The sequence below is a fragment of the Catharus ustulatus genome, chromosome 32 (genome assembly GCF_009819885.2).
Source record: "Catharus ustulatus isolate bCatUst1 chromosome 32, bCatUst1.pri.v2, whole genome shotgun sequence".
Classification (NCBI taxonomy): domain Eukaryota; kingdom Metazoa; phylum Chordata; class Aves; order Passeriformes; family Turdidae; genus Catharus; species Catharus ustulatus.
The window spans coordinates 18381-34035 of NC_046252.1; the positions used below are offsets into that span (position 1 = coordinate 18381).

General features: G+C 49.6%; 1 protein-coding gene across 1 annotated transcript; it reads right to left on the reverse strand.

Moving 5' to 3' along the window:
• Positions 1–3221: 3221 nt before the first annotated feature.
• Positions 3222–14416, reverse strand: LOC117009210 (5-aminolevulinate synthase, erythroid-specific, mitochondrial-like). The gene is made up of 5 exons (XM_033083451.1): positions 14335–14416; positions 9724–9828; positions 6277–6387; positions 5316–5393; positions 3222–3496 (listed from the first exon to the last, which is right to left on the reverse strand). Exons 2-5 carry the CDS (start codon positions 9824–9826, stop codon positions 3222–3224), a joined length of 567 nt encoding a protein of 188 aa, XP_032939342.1. The 5' UTR covers positions 9827–9828; positions 14335–14416.
• Positions 14417–15655: the final 1239 nt, after the last annotated feature.

Here is a 15655-nt window from a genome sequence, read left to right on the forward strand (position 1 = left end):
GGGATAAAATGGGTTAAAATGGGATAAAAGGGGTTTAAAAATGGGGATAAAATGGGTTTTTAAAATGGGATTAAAAGGGGTAAAAATGGGGTAAAAGGGGTAAAATGGGTTTCAAGGGGTTAAAATGGGATAAAAGGGGTTTAAAATGGGTTTTAAAATGGGGATTGGGGGTGTTAAAATGGTTTTTACAGGGGTTTAAAATGGGTTTAAAATGGGATTTTAAATGGGATTTAAATGGGTTAAAAATGGGATTGGGGGTTAAAAAGGGGTTTAAAATGGGATTGGAAGGGGTTTTAAAGGGGGTTAAAAAGGGGGTTAAAAGGGTTTAAAATGGGGTAAAAATGGGATTGAAGGGGTAAAAGGGATTTTAAAGGGTGTTAAAAATGGGATTGGGTTAAAAAGGGGTTTAAAATGGGTTTAAAAGGGGTTAGAGGGGTTAAAATGGGGTAAAAAGGCTTAAAAATGGGTTTAAAGGGGGTAAAAAGGAGTTAAAAAGGGGTTTTAAAAGGGTTAATAATGGGATTGGAGGGTTAAAAAGGGGTTAAAAGGGGTTAGAAATGGGGATTGGGGGTATAAAGGGGTTAAATGGGTATAAAAGGGGTTTAAATGGGGTTTAGAGGGGTTTAAAATGGTTTTAAAGGGGGTAAAAATGGGTTTAAAATGGGATTGGGGTTTAAAAGGGGTGGGGGTGTTAAAATGGGTTTACAGGGGTTAAAATGGGGTTAAATGGGATTTAAATAGGTTAAAAATGGGACAAAAGGGGTTAAAAACGGGATAAAAGGGGTTAAAAAGGGGTTAAAATGGGGATTATGGGGTGTTAAAATGGGGTTAAAGGGGTTAAAATGGGATTTAAATGGGTTAAAAATGGGATTGGGGGTTAAAGGGTTAAAAATGGGTATTGGGGGTGTTAAAGTGGGTTTACAGGGTTAAAATCGGGTTTTAAATGGGATTTAAATGGGTATAAAAATGGGATTGGGGAGGATAAAAAGGGGGTGGGAGGGTTAAAATGGGTTAAAAATGGGATTGGGGGGTTAAAATGGTTTTAAAGGGGGTTAAAAGGGGGTAAAATGGGGTTTAAAATGGGTTGAAAATGGTTAAAGATGGGATTGGGGAGTTTAAAGGGGGTAAAAAAGGGGTTAAAAAGGGGCTAAAATGGGTTAAAAGGGGGTTTAAAATTGGATTAAAAAGGGTTAAAAATTGGGATTGGAGGGTTTAAAAGGGGTTTTAAAGGGGTTAAAATGGGGTTTTTAAAAGGGTTAAATGGGTTAAAAAGGGTTTAAAATGGTTAAAAGGGATTAAAAGGGGGGTTTTAAAATGGGATTGGGGGTTAAAAAGAGTAAAAAAAGGTTTTAAAAGAGGTTAAAGGGATTGAAATGGGTTTAAAACGGGGATTGGGAGGGTTTTAAAAGGGGTTAAAAGGGGTCAAAAGGGGTTAAAAATGGGGTTAAAATGGATTGGGGGTTAAAATGGGTTTAAAGGGGTTAAATGGGGTTAAAAGGTGTTGAAAAGAGGTTAAAAAGGGTATTAAAAGGGGTAAAAAGGGGTTAAATGGGATTGGAGGGGTTAAAATGGGCTTTAAAAGGGGGTTAAAAGTGGGATTGGGGGGTTAAAGGGGTGTGTGGGGGGTTAAAATGGGTTAAAATTGGGTTAGAAATAGGATTGGGGGTCAAAGGGGTTAAAATGGGTTAAAGGGGATAAAATGGGGTTAAAATTGGGATTGGGAGGTTAAAATCGGATTCAAAGGGGTTCAAACGGGGTTAAAAAGGGGTTAAAATGGGGTTAAATGGGATTGGGGTTAAAATGGGGTTTAAAGAGGTTAAAAAAGGGTTAAAAAGGGGGTAAAAAGGGTTAAAGGGGGTTTAAAGGGGATTGGGGGCATGAAAATGGTTTTTAAGGGGTTAAATGGGTTTAAAATGGGTTAAAAATGGGGTTGGGGGATTTAAAGGGGTTAAAAAGGGGTTTAAAATGGGGTTAAAATGGGATTGGGGGTTAAAGGGGGTAAAAAGCGGTAAAAAATGGGATAAAAAAGGGGATTGGGGAGTTGAAAGGGGTTTGGGGGGTTAAAAAGGAACTGGGGGAATTAAAACGGGGTGAAAAGGGGTTAAAAAAGGGGTTAAAATGGGTTAAAAATGGGGTTTACAATGGGATTGGAGGGTTAAAAAGGGGTTAAAAGTGGGATTGGGGTGTTAAAAGGGGTTAAAATGGGATTGGACGGGTATATAAGGGGTTTTAAAGGGTTTAAAAAGGGGTTCAAATGGGGTTTAAAGGGGTTAAAATGGGTTAAAATGGTTTAAAGGGGTTAAAATGGGATTGGTGGGGTTAAAATGGGTTTAAAGAGGTTAAAATGGGGTTTTAAAAGGGGTTAAAATGGGGTGAAAAAGGAGTAGGGGTTTAGAAGGGATTTTGAGGGGGTTTGGGGGGGTTAAAAAGGGTTTGGGGGAGGTGGAGTGGGTTTGGGGGGCATTAACAGGGGATTGGGGGGTTTAAAAGGGATTTGGGGGATTTTGGGGGATTTGGAGTAAATGTAAAGGAACTTGGGGTGAATTTAAGGGAATTCAGGAGATTTAGGGTGAATTTGGGGTGTCTGGGGGGATTTGGGGCCTCGTTAGGGGATGGATTTGGGGGGATTTCGGGTAAATCGAAGGGAATTTCAGGGGATTTGGGGGTGGGGGTTTGGGGGGATTTGGGGTTTCTTTGGGGGTGTGGGTTTGGGGGTGCATTTGGGGTCTCTTTGGGTGAATTTGGAGTGAATTTGGGTTATTTTGGGGTTATTTGGGGTTATTTGGGGTTATTTGGGGTGCCCACCTGGGGGGATTTGGGGTCTCTTTGGGGGTACATTTGGGGTTATTTGGGGTTATTTGGGTTATTTAGGGGTGTGCTCCTGGGGGGATTTGGGGGTATATTCGGGGTTATATGGGGTTACTTGAGGTTATTTGGGGTTATTTTGGGGTGAATTTGGGGTATTTAGGGTGCCCACCTGGGGGGATTTGGGGGTACATTTGGTGGGATTTGGGGGTGAATTTTGGGTGAATTTGGGTTATTTCGGGTGCCCACCTGGGTGAATTTGGGGTTATTTGGGGTTATTTGGGTTATTTGGGTTATTTGGGGTTATTTTTGGGGTTATTTGGGTTATTTGAGGTTATTTTGGGTTATATTTTGGGTTATTTGGGTTATTTTGGGTTATTTGAGTTATTTTTGGGGTTATTTTGGGTTATTTTGGGTTATTTTTGGGGTGCCCACCTGGCCGCCCGCAGCACCTCGGGGTGCCGGCTCATGCCCAGGTAATCGTTGGAGCACCAGACCTGAACCAGCCGGGGGGGGGACCCCGAAACCTCGCTGGGGGGGGACCCCAGGACAGCGCTCGGGGGGGACCCCAAAATCGCGCTCGGGGGGTGCTGGGCGCTCCTGCCCAGCTCGGTGAACTCCCGGTAGGTGTGCGAGCGGCGCAGCCCCGCCAGGCGAGCCCCGAACAGAGACTGGTACGGGAAGGCGTCAGCTGGGGAAAGGGAACCCCGAAATCATCACTGAGCTCAGAACTGCACCCCAAAATCCCTCCAGTGCACCCCAAAAAACACCGAGCCCAAAACCGCACCCCAAAGCCTCCCAGAGACCCCAAACCCGCCTGGTACGGGAAGGCGTCAGCTGGGGAAAGGGAACCCCGAAATCATCACAGTGCACCCCAAAAATCCCTCCAGTGCACCCCAAAAACCACCGAGCTCAGAACTGCACCCCAAAACCTCCAGAGCACCCCAAAATCCCCCAGTGCCCCGAACACGGACTGGTACGGGAAGGTGTCAGCTGGGGAAAGGGGGAGCCTGAAATCATCACAGAGCTCAGAACTGCACCCCAAAACTGCCACGGCATCCCAAAAACACTGACCCCAAAACTGCACCCCAAAACTCTGCAGAAACCCCAACCCGCCTGGTGCGGGAAGGCGGCTCTGGGGGAAAAGAGGGACCCTGAAATCATCACAGTGCACCCCAAAATCCTCCCAGAGCCACCTCCAAAAAACACCGAGCCCAAAACTGCACCCCAAAACCTCCCAGAGAAACCCAAACCCGCCCTGGTACAGGAAGGTGTCAGCTGGAAAAAAAGGGGGACCCCGAAATCATCACAGAGCTCAGAGTTGCACCCCAAACCTCCCCAGTGCACCCCAAAACCACCGAGCCCAGAACTGCACCCCAAGATCACCACAGAGCCTCCCAAAATCCCCCCGTGCACCCCAAAATCCCCCAGAGCCATCCCCGAAGAGAGCCTGGTACGGGAAGGCGTCCTCTGGAAAAGGGGAACCCCGAAATCATCACAGAGCCCAGAACTGCGCCCCAAAATCCCAGAGCAACCCCGAGCCCAGAAATGTACCCCCAAAATCCCGCAGAACCCCTTAAAACCCCCCACTACACCCTAAAAACCGCCTGGTGTGGGAAGGCGTTATCTGGGAAAAAGGGAGGACCCCGAAATCATCACAGAGCTGAGAACTGCACCCCAAAATCTCCCCAGTGCACCCCAAAATCCCAGAGTGCCCCAAAATCCCAGAGCACCCCAAAACTGCCTGGTAGAGGAAGGTGTCAGCTGGAGAAAAGGGAACCCCAAAACCTCCCAGAGCACCCCAAAATCCCAGTGCACCCCGAGCCCAGAACTGCACCCCAAAATCCTCCCAGAGCCCCCTAAAATCCCAGAGCACCCCAAAATCCCCCCGCTGCACCCTAAAAACCGCCTGGTACGGGAAGGTGTCATCCGGAAAAGGGGGGACCCCGAAATCACCACAGTGCACCCCAAAATCCCACCAGCACCCTCGAGCCCGGAACTGCACCCCAAAATCCCCCAGAGCCCCCCAAATCCCCCCCAGACCCCAAAATACTTCTGGACCCCCCCCAAAATCCTCCAAAATCCTTCAAAATCCCTCCCAAATTTCCCCCAGACCCCCCCAGACCCTCTCCCAAATCCTTCTGGACCCCCCAAATCCCCCCAAATTTCCCCCCAAACTGTCAGGGGACGCCCCCAAATCCCCTCCAGACACCCCCCAGACCCTCTCAGATCCCCTCAAATCCTTCTGGATCCCCCAAAATCCTCCAAAATTCCCCCCAGATTTCCTCCAGAACCCCCCAGATCCTTCTGGACCCCCCAAAAATCCCCCCCAAATCTGCTCCCAGACCCCTCCAAATCCTCCCCAGACCCCGAATCCATCTGGACCCCCCCAAAAATTCTCCAAAATCCCCCTCAAAATCCCCCCAAATTTCCCCCAAATCACCTCCAAATCCCACCCAGACCCCCCCCAACACCCCCCCCAAAATCCCCTCCCCCTCCCCCCCCCTCACCGGGCAGATTTTCCTCCGGGCGCCGCTCGGGGGGGTCCTCGGAGGGGTCCCCAAAATCCAGCAGAGACTGCAGCGGGTCTGGGGGAGGGGCGGGGGTGGGGGAGGGGAATTTGGGAGATTTTGGGGGGTTGAAGAGATTTTTGGGGAGATTTTGGGAGATTTTTTGGGGTGTTTTGGGGTGGGGGAGGGGAGATTTGGGGAGATTTTGGGGGATTTTTGATGAGTTTTGGGGTGGGGGAGGGGGAGATTTGGAATTTGGGGAAATTTGGGGGGGGTTTGAGGAGAATTTGGGGGGATTTTTGGATAAATTTTGGGGGGAGAGTTGAGACTGGGGGCAGGTTTAGGGTGAATTTGGGAGATTTTGGGGGATTTTTGATGAGTTTTGGGGTGTTTGGGGTGGGGGAGATTTGGGATTTGGGGAGATTTTGGGGGGGTTTGGGACTGGGGGCAGCTTTGGGGTGAATTTGGGAGATTTTTGGGGGGGTTTGATGTTTTGGGGTGTTTGGGGTGGGGCAGGGGGAAATTTGGAGGAAATTTGGGGAGATTTGGGGGGGTTGAGGAAAAATTTTTGGGAGATTTATGGAGAGATTTTGGGGACTTTTGATGAGTTTTGGAAGTGGGGAGATTTGGGATTTTGGGGAGATTTTGAGGGGAGTTTTGGGGTGAATCTGGGAGATTTTTTTGGGGAGTCTGAGGAGTTTTGGGGTGTTGGGGGGAGGGGGCACTTTTGGGGTATGTTTTGGGGTATTTTGGATGTTTTTTGGGGTGTTTTTGGGGCAGTTTTTTGGGGTATTTTTGGAGTATTTTGGGGTATTTTTGGTGTGTTTTTTGGATGGTTTTTTGGGTGTTTTTTGGGGTATTTTTGGGGTATTTTTGGGGTGTTTTTTGGGGGTATTTTTGGGGTATTTTTGGGGTGGTTTTTGGGTATTTTTGGGTTTTTTTCGGCTCCCCCATTCCTCACCTTCCTCGGGCGGGGTCACGTCCTCCTGCAGCTCGGGGGGGGCGCGAACGAACGGGGGCCCCTCCCCCCCCTGCAGAGCCATGAACGGGCACGGGGAGCCCGAGCGGGCACCTGGGGGAGGGGAGAGAGGGGTCAGGGGTCAGGGGTCAGGGGTCAGGGGTCAAGAGTCAGGAGGGTCAGACCCCAAAAAAATCCCGAAGTGAGCCCGGAATTCCTTCAAAAGGCCTCGAAACTCGGCAAAAAAATGACCAAAATCGCCCAAAAAGTGTCCTGAATTCACCCCAAAAATGTCCTAAAATCGCCTCAAAAGTTTTCCCAAAATCATCCCCAAAAATCTCCGAATTCTCCCCAAAAATCTCCCAAATTCATTCCAAAATGGCCCAAATTCACCCCAAAAATGTCCCAAAATCGCCCAAAAGTCTCCTGAATTCATCCCACAAATCTCCCCAATCACCCCAAAAATGTCCCAAATTCACAGCAAAAATGGCCCAAAATCGCCCAAAAATGTCCTGAATTCACCCCAAAGGGTGTCTCAAAATAATCCCAAAAATCTCCGGAATTCACCCCTAAAATGTCCCGAATTCACTTCAAAAATGTCCCAAAATCGCCCAAAAAACGTCCCGAATTCACCCCAAAAATCTCCAGAATCACCCCAAAAATCGCCCAAAAATGTCCCAGAATTACCCCAAAAATGTCCCGAATTCATCCCCAAAATGTCCCAAATTCACCTCAAAGGTGTTCCAAATAATCCCAAAAATCTCCTGAATTCATCCCAAAAATGTCCCGAATTCACCTCAAAAAGGGCCCAAAATCGCCCCAAAAATGTCACAGAATCACCCAAAAATGTCCTGAATTCCCCCCAAAGGTGTTCCAAAATTACCAAAAAAATCTCCCCAAGTCACCCCTAAAATCTCCGGAATTGATCCCTAAAATGCCTCAAATTTACCTCAAAAGTGTCCTAAAATAATTCCCAAAATGTCCCAAAATCGCCCCAAGAATGTCACAAATTCACCCAAAAATGCCCCAAAATCGCCCCAAGAATGTCCCAAAATCGCTCCAAAAAATGTCCCGAATTCACCCCAAGAATCTCCCCAAATCAACCCAAAAAATGGCCCAGAATCACCCAAAAATGTCTCGAATTTACCTCAAAAATGCCCTAAAATTATCCCCAAAAATGTCCCAAAATCACCCCTAAAATGTCTCAAAATCGCCCCAAAAATCTCCCAAATTCACTCCAAAAATGTCCAGAATCACCCCAAAAATTTCCTAAAATCACCCCAAAAAGTCCCGAATTCACCTCAAAAATGTCCTAAAATAATTCCCAGAATGTCCCAGAATCACCAAAAAAGTCCCGAATTCATCCCTAAAATATCCTGAATTCACCCCAAAATGTCCCAGAATCACCTCAAAAATCTCCCCAAATCACCCCAAAAGTGCCCTTAATTCACCCCTAAAATGTCCCAAAATCATCCCCAAAGATCTCCCGAATTCACCCCAAAAAATGCCCCGAATTCACCTCAAAAGTGTCCCAAATCCACCCAAAAAATCTTCCAGAATCACCGCTAAAATCTCCGGAATTCAGCTCAAAAATGTCCCAAAAATCACCCAAAAAATCCCAAAAATTCCCAGAATCACCCCAAAAATGCCCCAAAATCACCCAAAAAATGCCCTGATTTGACCCCAAAAATCTTCCAGAATCACCCCAAAAACTCCAGAATTCACCTCAAAAATGCCCTAAAATCACCCCAAAATATCCAAAATATTCCCAGAATCACCCAAAAATCTCCCTCAAAACCCCAAAATCTCCCAACAAAATCTCAAATCCCCCCAAACCCGCCCCTCCCCACCCAAACTCCCCAAATCGCCTCAAACCTCCCCAAAAAATCTCCCAAATTCAGCCCAAAAATAATAAAAAAATTTGTTTGGGGCGCCCCCACAGTTCTGAGGGGTCCCCCAAGGTTTTGGTGTCCCCCCATTTTGGGTTCCCCCCGCTTTTAGTTCCCCCCTTTTTGGGTCCCCCCTCCGTTTTGGGTTCCCCCCATTTTTGCTCCCCCCGTTTTTGGTTCCTCTCGGTTTTGGGTTCCCCCCATTTGGGTTCCCCCCGGTTTTTGGGTCCCCCCTTTTTGGGGTCTCCCTTGTTTTGGCTCCACCCCGTTTTTGGTCCCCCCCATTTTCGGTTCCCCCCATTTTTATTTTCCCCCATTTTGGGGTCCCCTCGTTTTTACCCCCCCCCCCGCCCTCCATTTTGGGTTCCCCCCGTTTTTGGTTCCCCCCATTTTGGCTCCCGCCGTTTTTGGTTCCTCTCGTTTTTGGTTCCCCCCATTTTTGGGGTCCCCTTTTTTTAGCTCCACCCGGTTTTTGGTCCCCTCCGCCTCCAATTTTGGGTTCACCCCATTTTAGGTCCCCCCGTTTCGGGTCCCCCATTTTTTCGTTGCCCCGTTTTTGGTCTCTCCCATTTTAGGTTCCCCCCATTTTGGTTTTCCCCTATTTTTGGGTTCCCCTTGTTTTTGGTCCCCCCCTTTTTGGGTCCCCGCGTTTTTGACTCCCCCCGTTTTTGGTCCCCCCCCCTTTTTGGTTCCCCCCGTTTTAGGGTTCTCCCCTTTTTGGGTCCCTCCCGTTTTGGGTCCCCGCGTTTTTGGTTCCCTCTATTTTGATTCCCCCCGTTTTTGGGCCCCCCATTTTTGGGGTCCCCCCTTTTTTGGCTTCACCCGTTTTTGGTCCCCCCCGCCTCCCGTTTTGTGTCCCCCCCGTTTTGGGTCCTCCCTTTTTTTGGGGTCTCCCCGGATTTGGGAGTTCCCCCTGTTTTTAGGGTGTCCCCGTTTTGGTTTCCCTCGTTTTTGGGTCCCTCCCATTTTGGTTCCCCCGTTTGGGTCTCCCCGTTTTTGGGGTCCCCCTCCGTTTTTGGTCCCCGTGGTTTTGGGTCCCCTCATTTTTGGTTCCCCCTTTTTTGGCTCCCCCGTTTTTGGCTCCCCTCGGTTTTGGTCCCACCATTTTTGGGGTCCCCCTGTTTCTGGCTCCCTCCTGTTTGGTTCCCCCCCGTTTTTGGGACCCCCCCGTTTTGGGTCCCTCCCCCATTTTTGGGGTCCCCCGTTTGGGAGCCGTACCGGCTTGGGGGCGGGGCTCCGAGGTGGGGGCGGGGCTTTATCGAATGTGGGCGGGACTTTACCGATTTGTGGGCGGGGCTGCACCCCGTGGGGGCGGGGTTTTGCCGGTTTGGGGCGTGGCGTTACCGATTTGTGGGCGGGGCTTTACCGATTTGCGGGCGGGGTTTTACCGATTTGTGGGGCGGGCTTTGTCGATTTGTGGGCGGGGTTTTTACCGATTTGTGGGCGGGGCTTTGTCGATTGTGGCGGGGTTTTTTACCGATTTGTGGGCGGGGCTTTACGATTTGTGGGCGGGGTTTACCGATTGTGGGCGGGGGCTTTACGATTTGTGGGCGGGGCTTACCGATTTGTGGGCGGGGCTCGCGGGGCTCGGCGCTCGCCGTGCTCAGCGCCCGCAGCAGCCGCGGGTTCCGGGCCAGGACGGGGCAGCGCAGGAGGGCGGCCATGGCTGGGGGAGGGGAAATCGGGGGGTCAGGGGGGTCAGGGGGGGTCAGGGGACACCAAAAACGCCCCCAGAGCCCCCCAGACCCGGCCCGTGCTGCTCATCCTGCGAACAGCTCCGAAATTCCAAAAATCACAAAAATATCATTAAAAAAATCAAAAATCCCCCCCAAAAATCCCCCCAAATCCCCCAAAATAAAAAAAAAAAAACCAAAAAAAATCACAAAATTACCCCCCAAAAATGCCCCTAAGTCCGCCCCCCAAAATCACAAAAAAATCACAAAAAAAATCACGAAAGCATCACCAAAAAAATCACAAATCCCCCCAAATATCCCCCAAATATCCCCGCCCCCCCCAAATCCCCCCAAAATAAAAATAAAAAATCACAAAATCCCCCCCAAAAATTCCCCAAAATCCCCAAAATACAAAAAACAATCACAAAAAAATCACCAAAAATATCACAAATCCCCCTCTCCAAAAAATATCCAAAAAATCCCCAAATCCACCTCCCAAAATCCTCCCAAAAAATCCCCCCAAATCCCACCCAAATCTCCCGACCAAAATCACAAAAAAACCCAAAATCCCCCAAAATTCCCAAATCGCCCTCAAATGCCCTAAAATCCCCCCGAAATCACAAAAAAAATCACAAAAAGTCCCCCAACATCCCCCCCCGAAATCCCCCCCAATCCGCCCCCAAATCCACCAAAATAAAAAAAAATCACAAAATCCCCCCAAAAATCCTCCCAAAAAAATCCCCCCAACTCCCCCCCAAAATCCCCTCCAAATCACAAAAACATCACAAAAACATCACAAATTCCCCCCAAAAAGTTCCCCAAAATCCGCCCCCAAAATAAAAAAAAATCACAAAATTGTCCCCAAAAACCTCCAAAAAAATCCCCCAAAATTGCCCCTAAATCTTTTCACCAAAATCACAAAAAATCCCCCCAAAATCAGAAAAAAATCCCAAAAATCCCCCCAAATCGACCCCCAAAATCCCCTAAAATCCCTCAAAATCCACCCCCCAAAATCCCACCAAAATAAAAAAAATCACAAAATCCCCCCCAAATCCTCCCAAAATTCCCCCAAAATCCGCCCAAATCTCCCCCCCAAAATCCCCAAAAATCACCAAAAAATCACAAAGTCCCCCAAATCCCCCCAAATCCCCCCTAAATCTCCCGCAAAAATCACAAAAAATCCCCAAAAATCCCCAAAATCCCCTAAAATGCTCCCGAAATCACAAAACAAAAATCACAAAAAGTCCCCAAAATCCGCCCAAAATTCCCCGAATCCTCCCAAAATCACAAAAAATCCCCCCCAAATCCCCTCAAATTGCCCCAAAATTCTCCCACGTCCTTTTCATGTCTCAAATTCCCTCAAAGTCACAAAATACCCCAAAATCCGCCCAAATCTCCCCAAAAATCCCCCGAAATCCCCCCAAAATCCTCCCCCAAAATCACAAAAAATCCTCCCCAAATCCCCCAAAATTTCCCCGAAATCACAAAAAAATCACAAAAAGTGCTCCAAAATCCACTCAAAATCTCCCAAAATCCCCAAAATCTCCCCAAAATCCCCCCGCTAAAAATCCCAAATCCCAAAAAAAATCCCAAAAAATCCCCCCCAAAAAATCCCAGAAATGTCCCAGAAAACCCAAAAATTCCCCAAAATCCCAAAATTCTCCCCAAATCCCCCAGAAAATCCCGAAAATCCCCCCAAAAATCCCCAAAATCTCAAACCCTCCCAAAACCCCAAAAATTCCCCAAAAAATCCCCAAATCCCCCAGAAAATCCAAAAATTCTCCAATTTCGGGGCGGTTTTGGGGTCCCTAATGGGATTTTGGAGTCCCTGGGGGGATTTTGGATTTTTTGGGGGGATTTTGGGGTCCTGGGGGGAATTTTGGGGTCTCTTGGGAAGATTTTGGGGAATCTTGGGGAGATTTGGGGTCCCATGGGGAATTTTGGGGGATTTGGGGGAAATTTTGGGGTCTTTGAGGGGGATTTTTGGGGTGTCTGGGGGGATTTTGGGGTCTCTGGGTGGAATTTTGGGGTCCTGGGGCAGTTTTAGGGTTCGGGGGGGATTTTGGGGTCTCTGGGGCGGATTTTGGGGAATCTTGGGGGATTTTGGGGTCCCTGGGGAGAATTTTGGGGAATCTTGGGGGGAAATTTTGGGGTCCCTGATAGGAATTTTGGGGTCTCCGGGAGGAATTTTGGGGTCCCTGGGAAAATGTTGGGTTTTTTGGGGGGATTTTGGGGTCCCTGGGGGAGATTTTTGGGGAATCTTGGGGGAGATTTTGGGTTTCTGGGGGATTTGGGGTCTCTGGGGGGTTTTTGGGGTCCCGGGGGGATTTTGGGGCTCTGGGGGGAATTTTGGGTCCTTGAGGGAGATTTTGGGGTTCCTTGGAGGATTTTGGGGTTCCTTGGGAGGATTTTGGGGTCTCTGGAGGGGATTTTGGGTCTCTGATGAGAATTTTGGGGTTTCTGGGGAGGATTTTGGGGTCCTGAGGGAATTTTGGGGTCTCCGGGGGAGATTTTGGGGTCTCTGGGGGGAAATTTGGGGTCCCTGGGGTGGAATTTGGGTTTTCTGGGGAGAATTTTGGGTTCCTTGGGAGGATTTTGGGGTCTTTGGATGGAATTTTGGGGTCCTTGAGGGAGATTTTGGGGTCTCTTGGGGGGATTTTGGGGTCCCTGGGGGGATTTTGGGGTCTAGGGGTGGATTTTGAGAAATCTGGGGAAATTTTGGGGTCTCTGGGGGGATTTTGGGGTCCCTGGAGGGATTTTGGGGTCTCTTGGGGGAATTTTGGGGTCTCTGGGAAGGATTTTGGGGTCCCTGGGGGAGATTTTTGGGATCTCCCAAAAAAAATTTGGCCGCCCCACCCCCAGCCCCACCCGGGCGCCTCCGCCCCGATTTTTGGGCGGTTTTTGGTTTTTTTTGGGTTTTTTGGGTTTTTGGGTGGGTGTGGCCCCTCCCCCCCCCCGCCCCTCCCCCCCCTTATCAGCCCCCGACACCTGGAGCCGCCCGGGTCACGTGACCCAATTTGGGGTGGCCCAACCCTCCCAAAAAAACCCAAAACCCCCCAAAATGCCCAAAATTTTCCTCCAAAAACTTCTTTAAAAACCCCAAAATGGTCCCAAAAAAACCCCAAAATCCCCCAAAATCCCTCAAAATCCCCCCAAAAATCCCCAAAAAACCAAAACTCCCAAAATCCCAAAAACCCCGAAATCCACCCCAAAATGCCACAAAATTTTTCCTCCAAAAACTTTAAAAAAACCCCAAAATGCCCCCAAAAAAACCTAAAAAATGATCCCAAAATTCCACGAAATCCACAAAATCCCCCCAAAAAACCAGAACTCCCAAAATCCCCCCAAATCTCCCAAATTCCCCAAAATCCCTCAAAAATTCCCTAAAATTCCCCAAAATCCCCCAAAACCCAAAATCTTCCAAAAACCCAAAATCCTCCCCAAATGCCGCAAAATTTTCACGTAACCTTCTAAAAAAAACAAAAACGTCCCGACAAAAACCTCAAAAATTCCTCAAAATTCCATAAAATCCCCCCAAAAAACCCAAACTCTCAAAATCCCCCAAAATCCCTCAAAAAATTCCCTCTAATCCCCAAAATCGCCAAAAAAACCCCAAAATCTTCCAAAAAAACCCAAAATGCCCCAGAAAAAAAACCCCAAATCCCGCAAACCCCCCCAAAATCCCCCAAAAACCCAAAATCTTCCCAAAACCCCCAAAACGCACCTAAATCGCCCCCCAAAAAATCCCCAAATCCTCCAAAATCTTCCGAAAACCCAAAAATTCCCCCCAAAAATCCCCAAATTCCCCTCAAAAAAATCCTCAAAATTCCCCCAAATCTCCCCCAAAATTCCCCAAACCCCCAAAATGTTCCAAAAACCCCCAAAATCCCCCAAAATCCTCCAAAAATTCCCAAAATTTCCCAAAAATCCCCAAAAATTCCCCAAATCCTCCCCAAAATTCCAAAATTCCCCCCCCCCAAAATCCAAAACCCCCAAAATCCCCCAAAATTCCCAAAACCCCCAAAAATTCCTAAAACCCCAAACCCCAAAATCCTCTGCAAAATGTTCCAAAATTCCCAAAATTCCCCAAATTCTGAAATCCCCTCCAAAATCCCAAAAATTCCCCAAATCCTCCCCAAAAATCCAAATTCTCCCAAAATTTCAAAATTCCCCAAAATCCCCCAAAAATTCCCCAAAATCCCCCAAAAATCCCCCAAAATCCAGGATATTTTGAGGGGTCCGAAGCGATTTTTGGGGTGCAGGACCCCTCCCCAAATTCCCTTTTCTCCCCAATTTTAGAGATTTTTTTAGGGGGATTTTGAGGGGTCCGAGGGGAATTTGGGGGTGCTCAGCAATTCCGGGGGGTTTGGGCCCCCCAAATTTTGGGACGCCTCAAAGGGGATCCCCCAAATTCCCCCCCAGAACCCCCAAAATCCCACAAAATCCCCCAGGACCCCCAAAATCCCCCCAAAATCCCCCCAAATCCCCTCCCCCCTCACCTGTTGTCCCACACTGAGGACGAACAACGAGATCTGGGGGGGCCGCCCCAAAACCGCGCCCCCAAAAACCCCAAAACCCCTGATAAACCACGGGGGGCGGGGCTTGGGCGGGCTTGGGTTGGGGGCGGGGCTTGTGCGGAGGCTCCGCCCACGGCCACGCCCACCGGGAACTTTTTCCCCCCAAAAAATGCCCCAAAATTCCTCAAATCCTCTCAAATCCCCCCGAGCTCCCGAGCCCTCAAAGTGTCACAAATTTCCGGAGCCCCCCAAAACCCCCCGAGCCCCCCAAAGCCCGAAATCCCTGAGCCCCCAAACCCCCAACTCCTCAGAGCCCCCCAAACTCTCCAAACCCCCCAAACTCCCTGAACCCCAAAACCCCCAAATCCCCCTGAACGCCCAAATTCAAAATCCCCCCAAACAGCCTCTGATCCCCAAATTCCCTCTGAACCCCCAAATTCCCCCACTCCTCAGAGCCCCCAAACTCCCCCCAAACTTCCCCTTAACCCCAAACCCCCCAAAGTCCTTCTGACCCCCTGAACCCCCAACTCCTCAAAGACCCCCAAACCCCCTCAAACTCCCTCTGAACCCACAAATCCCAAAGCCCCCAAATTCCCTGAGCCCCAAACCCCTCAAACTCGTTCTGAACCCACAAACCCCAAACCCTCCAAACTCCCTGGACCCCCAAACTCCCAGAGTCCCCCAAACCCTCCAACCCCTCCCAAACTCCCCTGAAACCCCAAATCCCAAACCCCCCCAAACTCCCCCTGAACCCCCTGAACCCCAAATTCCCTCTGAACCCCCTGAACCCCAATCCCCCCAATTCCCCCGAACCCCCAAACTTCCCCCAAACTCCCCTGAGCCCCCTGAACTCCCAAACTCCTCCTGAACCCCCAAACCCCCAAACTCCCCCTGAACCCCCTGAACCCCCAATTCCCTCTGAACCTCCAAATCCCCCAACTCCTCAGAGCCCCTCAAACCCCCCCAAATCCCCTGAACCCCCAAATCCCCCGAACCCCAAACTCCCCAAACCCCCCCAATCCCCAATCCCCCCGAACCCCCGAACTCCCGAGCCCCTCCCGGCCGTGCCCGGGGGGCGTGGCCAGGCTGTTGGGGGGCGGGGCTTGGAGGTTGCCAGGCAACGTAAGGCGGGAAGAGTGGGGGGCGTGGCCTCAGTGGGGGTGTGGTTTCAAGGCGGGGAATTGGGCGTGGTTTTCATGAAGGGGCGTGGTCTCGTGTGGCCGAGGGGCGTGGTTTCCATGGAGGGCCCGGTGTTTGTGCAGGTGGGGCGTGGTCTCAATGGAGGGGGTGTTGCCTCGTGTGG